The sequence below is a fragment of the Loxodonta africana genome, chromosome 2, assembly GCF_030014295.1.
Source record: "Loxodonta africana isolate mLoxAfr1 chromosome 2, mLoxAfr1.hap2, whole genome shotgun sequence".
Lineage (NCBI taxonomy): Eukaryota > Metazoa > Chordata > Mammalia > Proboscidea > Elephantidae > Loxodonta > Loxodonta africana.
In genome coordinates, this window is record NC_087343.1 from 135195911 (window position 1) to 135212740 (window position 16830).

A 16830-nucleotide genomic window follows, 5' to 3' on the forward strand; every position below is an offset into this window, starting at 1 on the left:
AGGAAAAATTTAGATGAACTATAATTTTTTTTTATATATAATTAGTCAAATTATCCAACAGGATACACAGATATGGTATAACTTCCTAAGAACCTAATAATAACAAAGAGGTATTTTTATACCTAGTCCCTGGGTGGTACAAATGGTTAAGTGTTCAGCTGCTAACCAAAAGGCTAACTGAAAGATTGGTGGTTCAAGTCTACCCAGAGGTGCTCTGAAACAAAGGGCTGCAATCTACTTCCCAAAAATCTGCCATTAAAAACCCTATGGACGGCGAAGCCAAGATGGCGGACTAGGCAGACACTACCTCGGATCCCTCTTACAACAAAGACACAGAAAAACAAGTGAATCGATCACATACATAACAATCTACGAACCCTGAACAACAAACACAGATTTAGAGACGGAGAACGAACTAATATGGGGAAGCAGCGATTGTTTCCAGAGCCTGGAGCCAGTGTACCAGTCAGGTACGGCACAAGCACAGAGAGCGGCTGCACCCTCCTGAACTAACCCCGGGAGGGGGACCAGCCGGTTCCACGGACAAGTCCCCGGGAGGCAGTGACTGGTCTTGGAGCAGAAAGAGCAGCGTCCGAGCCGGGGAACCGTCCCGCAGGGATTTGGACTGGACGCAGGTACGGCATAAACACGGACAGTTGCTCCACCCCCCTGAACTAACCCCGGGAAGGGGACCAGCCGGGTCGCGTGGGTGGCGTGGGACTCAGCCGGTAGGAGAAGTCCCTGGGAGGGAGCGACTGGTATTGGAGCGGGGAGAACAGCGTCCCAGCCTGGACACTCAGTCACGGCACAAGCACGGGGACCTGCTCCGCCCATCTGAACTAACCCCGGGAGGAGGCCCAACTGGTTCTCGGGGGCGGCACGGCCACGCGACTGGAGGGACGAGGAGTCCCCGGGAGGCAGCAACTGATATTGGAGTTGAGAGTGCACCGTCCCAGTAGGGGAGCCTTGACGCTGGGCGTGGGGCTGGAAGCGGAGGATCTGACCGTGACTCCAGCGGGCCAGAGCCCCCGGGGGCAATCTCCACACAGCCAGCACACATAGGCGACGCGCCCCCCGGGAGTCTCAGATATGATACTCATTCCAAGCAAGACGAGCAACTCTGGCTATATTCTGAGGTGCTACTCTCCTATCTCTCTGTTCCCTCCCCCACCCTCCCCAGGCGGCTTCATTAACATCTGAATAGCCTGAGCCAGAGGGAGAACTCTGATAGGGATCTGACTGCATTTTTTTTTAGCGGATTTTCTGGAAAAACTAGTTTCCCAGTGATGGCTCGGAGACAACAATCCATATCAAACCACTTAAAGAAGCAGACCATGACAGCTTCTCCAACCCCCCAAACAAAAGAATCAAAATCTTTCCCAAATGAAGATACAATCTTGGAATTATCAGATACAGAATATAAAAAACTAATTTACAGAATGCTTAATGATATCACAAATGAAATTAGGATAACTGCAGAAAAAGCCAAGGAACACACTGATAAAACTGTTGAAGAACTCAAAAAGATTATTCAAGAACATACTGGAAAAATTAATAAGTTGCAAGAATCCATAGAGAGACAACATGTAGAAATCCAAAAGATTAACAATAAAATAACAGAATTAGACAACGCACTAGGAAGTCAGAGGAGCAGACTCAAGCAATTAGAATGCAGACTGGGACATCTGGAGGACCAGGGAATCGACACCAACATAGCTGAAAAAAAATCAGAGAAAAGAATTAAAAAAAACGAAGAAACCCTAAGAATTATGTGGGACTCTATCAAGAAGGATAACCTGCGGGTGATTGGAGTCCCAGAACAGGGAGGGGGGACAGAAAACACAGAGAAAATAGTTGAAGAACTCCTGACACAAAACTTCTCTGACATCATGAAAGACGAAAGGATAGCTATCCAAGATGCTCATCGAACCCCATTTAAGACTGATCCAAAAAGAAAAACACCAAGACATATTGTCATCAAACTCACCAAAACCAAAGATAAACAGAAAATTTTAAAAGCAGTCAGGGAGAAAAGAAAGGTTTCCTTCAAGGGAGAATCAATAAGAATATGTTCTGACTACTCAGCACAAACCATGCAGGCAAGAAGGGAATGGGACGACATATACAGAACACTGAAGGAGAAAAACTGCCAGCCAAGGATCATATATCCAGCAAAACTCTCTCTGAAATATGAAGGCGAAATTAAGATATTTACAGACAAACACAAGTTTAGAGAATTTGCAAAAACCAAACCAAAGCTACAAGAAATACTAAAGGATATTGTTTGGTCAGAAAACCAATAATATCAGATATCAGCACAACACAAGGTCACAAAACAGAACGTCCTGATATCAACTCAAATAGGGAAATCACAAAAACAAACAAATTAAGATTAATTAAAAAAAAAAAATACACATAACAGGGAATCATGGAAGGCAATAGGTAAAAGATCACAATAATCAAAAAGAGGGACTAAATACAGGAGGCATTGGACTGCCAGATGGAGAGTGATACAAGGCGATATAGAACAATACAAGTTAGGTTTTTACTTAGAAAAATAGGGGTAAATAATAAGGTAACCACAAAAAGGTATAACAACTCTGTAACTCAAGATAAAAACCAAGAAAAACGTAACGACTCAACTAACATAAAGTCAAGCACTATGAAAATGAGGATCTCACAATTTACTAAGAAAAACACCTCAGCACAAAAAAGTATGTGGAAAAATGAAATTGTCAACAACACACATAAAAAGGCATCAAAATGACAGCACTAAAAACTTATTTATCTATAATTACGCTGAATGTAAATGGACTAAATGCACCAATAAAGAGACAGAGAGTCACGGACTGGATAAAGAAACACGATCCATCTATATGCTGCCTACAAGAGACACACCTTAGACTTAGAGACACAAACAAACTAAAACTCAAAGGATGGAAAAAAATATATCAAGCAAACAATAAGCAAAAAAGAAGAGGAGTGGCAATATTAATTTCTGACAAAATAGACCTTAAACTTAAATCCACCACAAAGGATAAAGAAGGACACTATATAATGATAAAAGGGACAATTGATCAGGAAGACATAACCATATTAAATATTTATGCACCCAATGACAGGGCTGCAAGATACATAAATCAAATTTTAACAGAATTGAAAAGCGAGATAGATACCTCCACAATTATAGTAGGAGACTTCAGCACACCACTTTCGGAGAAGGACAGGACATCCAGTAAGAAGCTCAACAGAGACACGGAAGATCTAATTACAACAATCAACCAACTTGACCTCATTGACTTATACAGAACTCTCCACCCAACTGCTGCAAAATATACTTTTTTTTCTAGCGCACATGGAACATTCTCTAGAATAGACCACATATTAGGTCATAAAACAAACCTTTGCAGAGTCCAAAACATCGAAATATTACAAAGCATCTTCTCAGACCACAAGGCAATAAAACTAGAGATCAATAACAGAAAAACTAGGGAAAAGAAATCAAATACTTGGAAAATGAACAATACCCTCCTGAAAAAAGACTGGGTTATAGAAGACATCAAGGAGGGAATAAGGAAATTCATAAAAAGCAATGAGAATGAAAATACTTCCTATCAAAACCTCTGGGACACAGCAAAAGCAGTGCTCAGAGGCCAATTTATATCAATAAATGCACACATACAAAAAGAAGAAAGAGCCAAAATCAGAGAACTGTCCCGACAACTTGAACAAATAGAAACTGAGCAACAAAAGAATCCATCAGGCACCAGAAGAAAACAAATAATAAAAATTAGAGCTGAACTAAATGAATTAGAGAACAGAAAAACAATCGAAAGAATTAACAAAGCCAAAAGCTGGTTCTTTGAAAAAATTAACAAAATTGATAAACCATTGGCTAGACTGACTAAAGAAATACAGGAAAGGAAACAAATAACCCGAATAAGAAATGAGAAGGAACACATCACAACAGAACCAAATGAAATTAAAAGAATCATTTCAGATTATTATGAAAAATTGTACTCTAACAAATTTGAAAACCTAGAAGAAATGGATGAATTCCTGGAAAAACACTACCTACCTAAACTAACACATTCAGAAGTAGAACAACTAAATAGACCCATAACAAAAAAAGAGATTGAAACGGTAATCAAAAAACTCCCAACAAAAAAAAAGCCCTGGCCCGGATGGCTTCACTGCAGAGTTCTACCAAACTTTCAGAGAAGAGTTAACACCACTACTACTAAAGGTATTCCAAAGCATAGAAAATGACGGAATACTACCCAACTCATTCTATGAAGCCACCATCTCCCTGATACCAAAACCAGGTAAAGACATTACAAAAAAAGAAAATTATAGACCTATATCCCTCATGAACATGGATGCAAAAATCCTCAACAAAATTCTAGCCAATAGAATCCAACAACACATCAAAAAAATAATTCACCCTGATCAAGTGGGATTTATACCAGGTATGCAAGGCTGGTTTAATATCAGAAAAACCATTAATGTAATCCATCACATAAATAAAACAAAAGACAAAAACCACATGATCTTATCAATTGATGCAGAAAAGGCATTTGACAAAGTCCAACACCCATTTATGATAAAAACTCTTACCAAATAGGAACTGAAGGAAAATTCCTCAACATACTAAAGGGCATCTATGCAAAGCCAACAGCCAATATCACTCTAAATGGAGAGAACCTGAAAGCATTTCCCTTGAGAACGGGAACCAGGCAAGGATGCCCTTTATCACCGCTCTTATTCAACATCGTGTTGGAAGTCTTAGCCAGGGCAATTAGGCTAGACAAAGAAATAATAGGTATCCGGATTGGCAAGGAAGAAGTAAAGTTATCACTATTTGCAGATGACATGATTATATACACAGAAAACCCTAAGGAATCCTCCAGAAAACTACTGAAACTAATAGAAGAGTTTGGCAGAGTCTCAGGTTATAAAATAAACATACAAAAATCACTTGGATTCCTCTACATCAACAAAGAGAACACCGAAGAGGAAATAACCAAATCAATACCATTCACAGGAGCCCCCAAGAAGATAAGATACTTAGGAATAAATCTTACCAAGGATGTAAAAGACCTATACAAAGAAAACTACAAAGCTCTACTACAAGAAATTCAAAAGGACATACTTAAGTGGAAAAACATACCCTGCTCATGGATAGGAAGACTTAACATAGTAAAAATGTCTATTCTACCAAAAGCCATCTATACATTTAACGCACTTCCGATCCAAATTCCAATGTCATATTTTAAGGGGATAGAGAAACAAATCACCAATTTCATATGGAAGGGAAAGAACCCCCGGATAAGCAAAGCACTACTGAAAAAGAAGAAGAAAGTGGGAGGCCTCACCTTACCTGACTTCAGAACCTATTATACAGCCACAGTAGTCAAAACAGCCTGGTATTGGTACAACAACAGACACATAGACCAATGGAACAGAATTGAGAACCCAGACATAGATCCATCCACGTATGAGCAGCTGATATTTGACAAAGGACCAGTGTCAATTAACTGGGGAAAAGATAGCCTTTTTAACAAATGGTGCTGGCATAACTGGATATCCATTTGCAAAAAAATGAAACAGGACCCATACCTCACACCATGCACAAAAACTAACTCCAAGTGGATCAAAGACCTAAACATAAACACTAAAACGATAAAGATCATGGAAGAAAAAATTGGGACAACCCTAGGAGCCCTAATACAAGGTATAAACAGAATACAAAACATTACCAAAAATGATGAAGAGAAACCCGATAACTGGGAGCTCCTAAAAATCAAACACCTATGCTCATCTAAAGACTTCTCCAAAAGAGTAAAAAGACCACCTACAGACTGGGAAAGAATTTTCAGCTATGACATCTCCGACCAGCGCCTGATCTCTAAAATCTACATGATTCTGTCAAAACTCAACCACAAAAAGACAAACAACCCAATCAAGAAGTGGGCAAAGGATATGAACACACATTTCACTAAAGAAGATATTCAGGCAGCCAACAGATACATGAGAAAATGCTCTCGATCATTAGCCATTAGAGAAATGCAAATTAAAACTACGATGAGATTCCATCTCACACCAGCAAGGCTGGCATTAATCCAAAAAACACAAAATAATAAATGTTGGAGAGGCTGCGGAGAGATTGGAACTCTCATACACTGCTGGTGGGAATGTCAAATGGTACAACCACTTTGGAAATCTATCTGGCGTTATCTTGAACAGTTAGAAATAAAACTACCATACAACCCAGAAATCCCACTCCTAGGAATATACCCTAGAGATACAAGAGCCTTCACACAAACAGATATATGCACACCCATGTTTACTGCAGCTCTGTTTACAATAGCAAAAAGTTGGAAGCAACCAAGGTGTCCATCAACGGATGAATGGGTAAATAAATTGTGGTATATTCTCACAATGCAATACTATGCATCGATAAAGAACAGTGACGAATCTCTGAAACATTTCATAACATGGAGGAACCTGGAAGGCATTATGCTGAGCGAAATGAGTCAGAGGCAAAAGGACAAATATTGTATAAGACCACTATTATGAGATCTTGAGAAATAGTAAACCTGAGAAGAACACATACTTTTGTGGTTACGAGGCGGGGAGGGAGGGAGGGTGGGAGAGGGTTTTTTATTGATTAATCAGTAGATAAGAACTGCTTTAGGTGAAGGGAAAGACAACACTCAATACCTGGAAGGTCAGCTCAATTGGACTGGACCAAAAGCAAAGAAGTTTCCGGGATAAACTGAATACTTCAAAGGTCAGCAGAGGAAGTGCGGGGGTCTGGGGAACATGGTTTGCGGGGACTTCTAAGTCAATTGGCAAAATAATTCTATTATGAAATCATTCTGCATCCCACTTTGAAATGTGGCGTCTGGGGTCTTAAATGCTAACAAGCGGCCATCTAAGATGCATCCATTGGTCTCAACCCACCTGGAGCAAAGGAAAATGAAGAACACCAAGGTCACACGACAACTAAGAGCCCAAGAGACAGAAAGGGCCACATGAACCAGAGACCTACATCATCCTGAGACCAGAAGAACTAGTTGGTGCCCGGCCACAATTGATGACTGCCCTGACAGGGAGCACAGCAGAGGACCCCTGAGGGAGCAGGAGATCAGTGGGATACAGACCCCAAATTCTCATAAAAAGACCAAACCTAATGGTCTGACTGAGACTGGAGGAATCCGGGCGGCCATGCTCCCCAGACCTTCAGTTGACACAGGACAGGAACCATCCCCGAAGACAACTCATCAGACATGAAAGGGACTGGTCAGCGGGTGGGAGAGAGACGCTGATGAAGAGTGAGCTAATTATATCAGGTGGACACTTGAGATTGTGTTGGCAACTCTTGTCTGGAGGGGGGATGGGAGGATAGAGAGAGAGGGAAGCCGGCAAAATTGTCAAGAAAGGAGAGACTGAAAGGGCTGACTCAAGAGGCGGAGAGCAAGTGGGAGTAGGGAGTGAGATGTATGTAAACTTATATGTGACAGACTGATTGGATTTGTAAACGTTCACTTGAAGCTTAATAAAAGTTATTAAAAAAAAAAAAAAGAAAAAAACCCTATGGAGCAGAGTTTGACTCTGACTCATGTAGGGTCACCATGAGTTGGAACTGACTCAACAGCAACTGGTTATTATTGGTTATTTTTATCAAAATATTTTTATCAACCCTTTCCCCCTTTACAACATTTATGTTTTCCTTTTGCACATCTGGCAGTTTCTTACTTCTCTTGCTAACTACAGCTCTGATATAGCAACTCTATTCCCAAATAGTTCACAACCTTATATTCTTATTTGTACTACACGATACAAAACAGGTGTTATTTTGTTAGAGACATGACTAATGAGAATTAATAACAACAGAACAAGTACACAGCAGGGTGTTGCTGAAAGAAGCAAATTTCTTTATAAGTTTAAGGCATTCTCAGTAAGAGCTAACAAGTGATACTTTGAAAAAAAATTAATCACTGAAATTTAACTGTCATATAATTAGATTTATATTACTTAAGTAAAAACTAAGAGTAATAAAGTATATTGTCTAGAATTACCTTTCAAGAGCTGCTCTTCGTTTTTCTACGAATTCAGTAGACGATGAATCTTCTTTACCCACTTTGACCTTGGTCATGCCTTTGAAAAAATTCAATGATATTCATTATTCTATATTATTGTGAACCAGCCTTTTATAATTCTTTCTGCATAACTTAAAATAACTTTAAATTTAAACCTGACAAAAACAAAAGCTCCTAAATTGTAACTAGTATCTTAAGGGATTAAAACTTACATGATATACTAACATCTCTACTTGGTAAATGCTTAGGAAAGAACAGATAAAGCTGTGTTTATAGTTTTCTGACCCACAACGGTTCCTTTACGTAAAAGCATAAACCAAAACCAAATCTGTTGCTGCTGAATCAATTCCGACTCATTGTGACCCTGTAGGACAGAGTAGAACTGGCCCACAGGGTTTCCCAGGCTGAATTCTTTATGGAATCAGACTGCCACATTTTTCTCTCTCAAGCTGGTGGTAGATTCAAACTGACAACTTTTTGGTTACCTAGTGCTTAACCAATTCTCATCTATTGTAGATTTAACTCCTGGTAAATTAAAATGTGTTTGTATCGCAATATGCATACTATAATTTCAAATCAACATTTTTAAGCTCAACTAACATTTTTATTTCTTATGAGCAACAATTAAGGTTTTCTTTTACTACAGGGTCTAGATGAAATATAACCAGAATGCTCCCTAGAAGCAAGGATGGCAAGACTGCATCTTACATATTCTGGACATGTTGTCAGGAGGGATCAGTCCCTGGAGAAGGACATCATGCTTGGCAAAGTACAGGGTCAGTGGAAAAGAGGAAGACCTTCAACGAGGAGAAATGATACAGTGGCTGCAACAATGGGCTCAAGCATAACAACGATTTTAAGGATGGCACAGGACCGGGAAGTGTTTCGTTCTGTTGTACATGGGGTCGCTATGAGTCAGAACCAATTTGACAGCACCTAACAACAATGGGGTCTGGAAAAACAGAAATAAGTATAACTCATAGATTTGCTTAATGTTTTCCCTGCTGCAGATTTTAAGAACATGTTCTTTTTAACTTATCCTTACTGGTTTTATTATAGTTAAAATAACCAGCTCTTTCGCAGGCATTTAGAACATAATTTTAGAATTAAAAATATAAAAATCATGCTGATCATTTCTGTATTGGCAATTCCAATTTTAATACTAACATATGAATGAGATTGCAGATTGTTCTGTTCTTTTTTCTAGTTCTTCCTTTCAAAAATAAATTCTGAAGAAAGAAGTACTGATACATGCTACATCATGGAAGAACCCTGAAAACATTATGCTGAGTAAAAGAAGCCTGTCAGAAAGGATCACACATGATCCATGATATATGATTCTACTTACATGAAATGTCTAGAAAGTAAGAAAATGGCTGCCTAGGACTAGGAGGTATGGAGAGATTGTGGGGGAGGAGTGATGGCTAAGGGATTGTTATGGACTGAATTATGTCCCCCCAAAAAATGTGTATCAACTTGGCTAGGCCATGATTCCCAGTATTCTGTGGTTGTTCACCATTTTATGATCTGATTATCCTATGCGTTGTAAATCCTAACCTAACCCATGTTAACGAGGCAAGGTTAGGTTATGTTAAAGAGGATTAAAGCTGGACACCCTGACTCAGGTCACAGCCCTTATCCTAAGCAAAGTGAGTTTCCCAGGGGTGTGGCCTGCATCACCTTTTATCTTACAACAGATAAAAGGAGACAGAAACAAGCAGAGAGACACCTCATACCACCAAGAAAGAAAAGCCAGGACAGGAGCATGTCCTTTGGACCCCAGGTCCCTGTACTGAGAAGCTCCTAGACCAGGGGAAGATTGATGACAAAGAACTTCCCCCTAGAACTGACAGAGAGAAAGCATTCCCTAGAGCTGGCCCCCGAATTTGGACTTCTAGACTGTGAGAGAATAAATTTGTTTGTTAAAGCCATCCACTTGTGGTATTTCTACTGTAACAACAAAAAAAAACTCAAACCTGTTGCTGACTCATAGCCATCCTATAGGACAGATTAGAACTGCCCCATAGGGTTTCCAAGGAGCGGCTGATGGATTTGAACTGCCAACCTTTTGGTTAACAGGTGAGCTTTTAACCACTGTGCCACCTGGGCTCAGGACTAGATAACTGAGACGGGGTACTGGGTTTCTCTTGGGGGCAATGAAAGTGCTCTAAAATTGATTGTGGTGATGGATGCACAACTCTGTGAATACATTAAAAGCCGTTATACAATTTAAATGGAAAATTTTACAGCATATGAATTATATTTCAATAAAGCTGTTTTAAAAATGGATATGTAAAGCAAATGTAAAACCATGCAATTATTCTTCAGGTTGGTATATTTAGTGAGTAATTAACATATATCACCAATTAATGTTTTCGTCAACATAATTCCTTTGAAAATACAATGGTTTGAAAAGGAAAACCCAGACTCCTAAAATTACCTCCTCTGATTAGACTACTAGAATTGGAAATGTTATTCTATATATTCTGCTTCCCTGAAATCATCTTAATCACCATATAGCTCTTTCCTTATTCTGTCTTCACTGAAGTCAAGAGTCTTCTGGAAGTATTCATTATGGGCCGCTGTGGGGAAAAAAAAATAACTAACCCTAACCAATTAACTCTTATAAGTTTTCAACTCTGTTGTTGCTCTTTTCTAACAGTTTACAGCCATACCTCATTTAATTGCACTACACTTTACTGTGCTCTACAGACATGGCACTTTTTTTACAAATCAAAAGTCTGTGGCAACCTTGAGTCGAGCTAATCTATCAGCACCATTTTTCCAACAGCATGTGCTCACTTCCTGTCTCTATGTCACGTTTTGGTAATTCTTACAATATTTCAAACCTTTTCATTATTATTATATTTGTTATAGTGACCTGTGATCAGTGATCTTTGATGTTACCATTATAAATGTTTTAGGTGCCACGAACCACGTCCATATAAGATGGTGAAATTAATCAGTAAATGTTGCATGTGTTTTGACTGCTCCATCAACTGGCCATTTCTCCATCTCCTCAGGCCTCCCTATTTCCTGAGACGGGACAATATTGAAATTAGGACAAGTGTTCAGGTGAAAGGAAGTCACTAGTCTTTCCAAAACTAAAAATGATTAAGCTTAGCAAGGAAGGCATGTCAAAAGCCGAGATAGGCCAAAAGCTAGGCCTCCTGCACCAGTTTGCCAAGTTGTGAACGCAAAGGAAAAGTTCTTGAATGAAATTAAAAGTGTTACTCCAGTGAACACAGGAATGATAAGAAAGAGAAATGACCTTATTGCTGATATGGAGAAAAGTTTTAGTTGTCTGGAGAGATCAAACCAGCCAGAACATTCCCTTAAGCCAAAGCCTAATCTAGAGCAAGGCCCTAACTCTCTTCAATTCTGTGAGGCTGAGAGAAGTGAGGAAGCTGCAGAAGCAAAGTGTGAACTTAGCAGAGGTTGGTTCATGAGGTTTAAGGAAAGCAGCCGTCTCCATAACATAAAGTGCAAGGTGAAGCAGTAAGTGCTGATGCAGAAGCTGCAGCAAGTCATCCAGAAGATCTAGCTGAGATAACTGATGAGCGGGCTACACTAAGCAACAGATTTTCAATGCAGACAAACAGCCTTCCATTGGAAAAGCTGCCGCCTAGGACTTTTATAGCTAGAGAGGAGATATTAACGCCTGGCTTCAAAACAGCTTCAAAGGACAGGCTGACTCTCTTGTCAGGGGCTAGTGCAGTTGAAGCCAATGCACATTTACCATCCTGAAAACCCTAGGGTCCTTAAGAATTATGGTAAATCTACTCTGCCTGTGCTCTATAAATGGAACAACAAAGCCTGGATGACAGCACATCTGTTTACGACATGGTTTACTAAATATTTTAAGCCCATTATTGAGACCTACTGCTCAGAAAAAAAAGATTCCTATTAAAATATTACTGCTCATTGACAAGGCACCTGGTCACCCAAGAGTTCTGATGGAGAGGTACAAGGAGGTTAATATTGTTTTCATGCTGCTAACACAACATCCACTCTGCAGCCCATGGATTAAGGAGTAATTTTGACTTTCAAGTCTTATTCTTTAAGAGATACACTTCATAAAGCTATAGCTGCCAGAGATAGTGATTCTTTTGATGGTTATGGGCAAAGTAAATTGAAAATCTTCTGGAAAGGATTCGCCATTCTAGATGCCATTAAGGACATTCATAATTCATGGGAGGAGGTCAAAGTATCAACATTAACAGGAGTTTGGAAGAAGGTGATTCCAACCCTCATGGATGACTTTGAGGGGTTTAAGACTTCAGTGGAGGAAGTAACTGCAGAGGTAGTGGAAACAACAAGAAAACCAGAATTAAAAGTGGAGCCTGAAGATGTGAATGAATTGCTGCTATCTCATGATAAAATTTTAACAGACGAAGGGTTACTTCTTACCACTTTCTTGAGATGGAATCTACTCTGAGTGAAAATGCTGTGGGCGTTGCTGAAATGACACAAAGGACTTGGAATGTTATATAAACAGTCAATAAAGCAAGGCCAGGGTTTGAGAGGACTGACTCTAATTTTGAAAGAAGTTCTACTGTAGGTCAAATGCTATCAAACAGCATTGCATGCCACAAAGAAATCTTTCAGGAACAGAAGAATCCATCAATGGGGCAAAGTTCACTGTTATCTTATTTTAGGAAATTGCCACAGCCACCCCAATCTTCAGCAACCACCACCCTGATCAGTCAACAGCCATCAACATCCAGCCAAGGCCTTCCACCACTAAAAAGATTACAACTGGCTGATGGGTCACATGATGGTTAGTATGTTTTGGCAACAAAGTATTTTTTATTAAGGTATGTATGTTGTTTTTATAGACATAATGCTATTACATACTTAATAGACTACCAAAGCAAACCTGTTTCTGTCAAGTTGATTCTAACTCATAGCAACTACAGTATAGCATAAACCATAAATTTTATGTGGACTGGGAAACCAAAATATTTGTGAAAGTCACTTTATTGTGGTGGTCTGGAATCAAACCCCAAATATATCTGAGGTATGTCTGTACATGAAATAGTGTCTCTAAGTCAACCAAAGCCCTATAAAAGTGGCAACATTTATGTGCTTCTGAAAAGAGTCCTCTTCCTTTAGTGGGAAGTTACAGCTTCCCAGCAAAGGGAAAATGTTACTACTCTTATTCCACCACCCTGCTGTAAGTGTTCATTACTTGAAAAGCACTATGTCATTAAAACGGACTCTCACTTTTTAAATTTTTTGTAGAAATGTATCCATTTTTATTTAAAAATTTTTTTATGAACATAACTAAACAGCAAGTTAGGTCAAAAAGTGAAGAATGTCATCCTTGAACACTGTGCTCTTTAAAAAAATTATCTATATAAGACCAATGGACAACAGTTACTCTAAAGCACGGATGAGAAGGTGGGGTGGGGAGTAGGCAGTCAGACTAAGTTAATGGGAGTGAAACAACTAGAATAGAAATGAGAATGTTGACACAATGTGAAGAATGTAACCAATGACACAAACATTATGTGTAGAGACTGCTGCATGGGAACCTGTTTTGCTGTATTTTCACCAAAAATATTTCTTAAAAAATGTATAAATAATGTGTAATTTTTAAGTGATTGCTGTTGTCACTGGTTGGATACCAGGGGGTTCAGAAATCAATTTGTTACCCACTTTTAATAACTGTTCAAGATTTTATAGCGCATTAGAGAAATGCAAATCAAAACTACAATGAGATACCATCTCACCCCAACAAGGCCAGCATTAATTCAAAAAACACAAAATAATAATTGCTGGAGAGGTTGTGGAGAGACTGGAATACTTATATACTGCTGGTGGGAATGTAACATGGTACAACCACTTTGGAAATCGATTTGGCACTTCCTTAAAAAGCAAGAAATAGAATTACCATACGATCCAGCAATCCCACTCCTTGCAATATATCCTAGAGAAATAAGAGCTGTCGCACAAATATATATGCACACTCATGTTCATTGCAGCACTGTTCACGATAGCAAAAAGATGGAAACAACCTAGATGCCCATCAATGGATGAATGCATAAACAAATTATGGTATATTCACACAATGGAATACTACGCAATGATAAAGAACAATGATGAATCTGTGAAACATCTCATAACATGGATGAACCTGGAAGGCACCATGCTGAGTGAAATTAGTTGTAAAAGGACAAATATTGTATAAGACCACTATTATAAGGACTCAAGAAAAGGTTTAAACACAGAAGAAAACATTCTTTGATGGTTAGGAGGGTGGGGAGGGAGGTAAAGGGGTATTCACCAATTAGATAATAGATAAGAATTATCCTAGGTGAAGGAAAGGACAACACACAATACAGGGGAAGTCAGCACAATTGGACTAAACCAAAAGCTAGTAAGTTTCCTGAACACAACCAAACACTCTGAGGGACAGAGTAGCAGGGGCAGGGGTCTGGGAATCATGGTTTCAGGGGATATCTAGGTCAACTGGCATAACAAAGTTTATTAAGAAAATATTTTGCATCCCACTTTGGTAAGTGCATCTGGGGTCTTAAAAGTTAGCGAGCAGTCATCTAATATACATCAACTGGTTCCCACAGGGAGCAAAGGAGAATGAAGAACACCAAAGACACAAGGAAAATACTGGCCCAAGAGACAGAAAGGGCCACATAAACCAGAGACTCCAATAGCGTGAGACCAGAAGAACTAGATGATGCCTGGCTACCACTAATGACCACCCTGACAAGGAACACAACAGAGTTCCTAATGGAGCAGGAGAAAAGTAGGGTACAGAACTCAAATTCTAGTAAAAAAGACCAGACTTAATGGTCTGACTGAAACTGGAAGAACCCTGGAAGACATGGCCCCTGGACTTTCTGTTAGCCCAGAACTGAAACCATTCCCGAAGCCAACTCTTAGACAAAGATCAGACTGGACTATAGGACATAAAATGATATTTGTGAAGAGAGTGCTTCTTAGCTCAAGTAGATACACTAGACTAAATGGGCAGCTCCTGTCCAGAGGCGAAATGAGAAGGCAGAAAGGGGACAGGTGCTTGTTGAGTGGACACAGGAAACTCGGGGTGGAAAGGAGGAGTATGCTGTCACATTACAGGGAGAGCACCTAGGATTACGTAACAATGTGTGTATAAAGTTTTGTATAAGAAACTAACATGAACTGTAAACTTTCACTTAAAGCACAATAAAAAAGACAAAAAAAAAGGTTTTATGGCACATATTTTGAGGAACTTTGAGTTACTTCAAACTTCATCTTACTATTCTGATCACACTGTTTATATACATATGTACTTCTATATTATGTACATTTTTCCAATTGCCTCAATCCTTTTTGGAATGAAGTGGCATACAAATAATTTTAAAACAATTTAAATGTATATTGACAGATAATTCCACAAACATATACCATTATTTTTAAAGACTGAAATGTTTTCTATTTTATGTGAAAAATAAAAACAAACCATAATCATACTAAAAGGAGGCAGAATAGAATAATGGTAATAAGAGTGAGATAGCCTGCATTCAAAACTCAGCTCTGCCACTTAATAGCTGTAATACTTGGGGCATGTTATGTAACTTCGGTGAACCTTAGTTTCCTTCCCTATTAAGTAAGAACAATGATAAATTAATATCATAAAGTTGTTAGGAGGACTGAATGAGAGAATCCAGGTAAAGTACTCAGCACAGTAAGCACTCAATGAATGTTAGTTATGCCTATAATTTAACTGACAGTCTTATAATTGGCTACCCAGTCATGTATCTGGATAACAGGACTGTGCCACTGTCTCTTTTTAACCTGTGAAGGCTATAAGAATCAGTAAGAGGGAAGAACTCACTTAGGATTTAGTTTCTTATTTCTATTTTAAAATTATATGTGCTGTTTGCTATATGGAGACTCTGGTGGTATAGTGGTTAAGAGTTCTGCTGCTAACCAAAAGGCTGGCAGTGCAAACCTATCAGGTGCTCCTTGGAAACCCTACGGGGCAGTTCTACTCTGTCATATTGGGTCGCTATGAGTCGGAATCCACTTGATGGCAATGGGTTCGGATTTTTTTGGTTTTTATTTACTACGTTGCAATAATCTGTCAAAGGTTTAAGACTCAGACAAAAAATTAGATGGAAACACAATGAACTTGACCGTGAGAATATAGTTCTTATTAAATATTTTTTGGTTAATGTGTCAGGACTAGGCTAGCATGCGTCTAGCCACCAAAATGAGAATAATAATTGATTGCTTTTCCTCTTTCAGTATATAAAAACAGAGGTACGATATAAAGTCACAGAAAGAGGTAAACAGAAGGGTAAGGTCCCTATATAGACAGTAGAATGCCAAAAGATACCCACATAATTGTTTAGAAAAGAGAGAAATAAGATTACTAGCTAGACTGGCAGTTTTCCAAGTGTGGTCTGGGATACAGTGAGGAATACCCATTGCTGTTGAGTCAATTCCGACACACAGCAACCCTACAGGACCAGGTAGAACTGCCAACCTTTTGGTTAGCATCCATGCTCTTAACTACTACACCACCAGGGCTCCTTCATAACAATACTAAATATTATGTCTTTTTTTTTGTGTGTGTGCTTTAAGTGAAAGTTTACAAATCAAGTCAGTCTCTCATACAAAAACTTTATATACACCTTGCTACATCCTCCCAATTGCTCTCCCCCAATGAGACAGCCTGCTCCCTCCCTTCACTCTCTCTCTCTTTACGTGTCCATTT

At 39.1% G+C, this 16830-nt stretch overlaps 1 protein-coding gene across 1 annotated transcript in view; it reads right to left on the bottom strand.

Moving 5' to 3' along the window:
- SNX2 (sorting nexin 2) overlaps window positions 1-16830 on the bottom strand; it is a 79572-nt gene that overhangs the window by 20917 nt on the left and 41825 nt on the right. The window contains exon 7 of the mRNA XM_010590414.3: window positions 8085-8163. Within this exon, the coding sequence (XP_010588716.1) occupies window positions 8085-8163 (79 nt within the window). The remainder of the gene's footprint in view (window positions 1-8084; window positions 8164-16830) is intronic.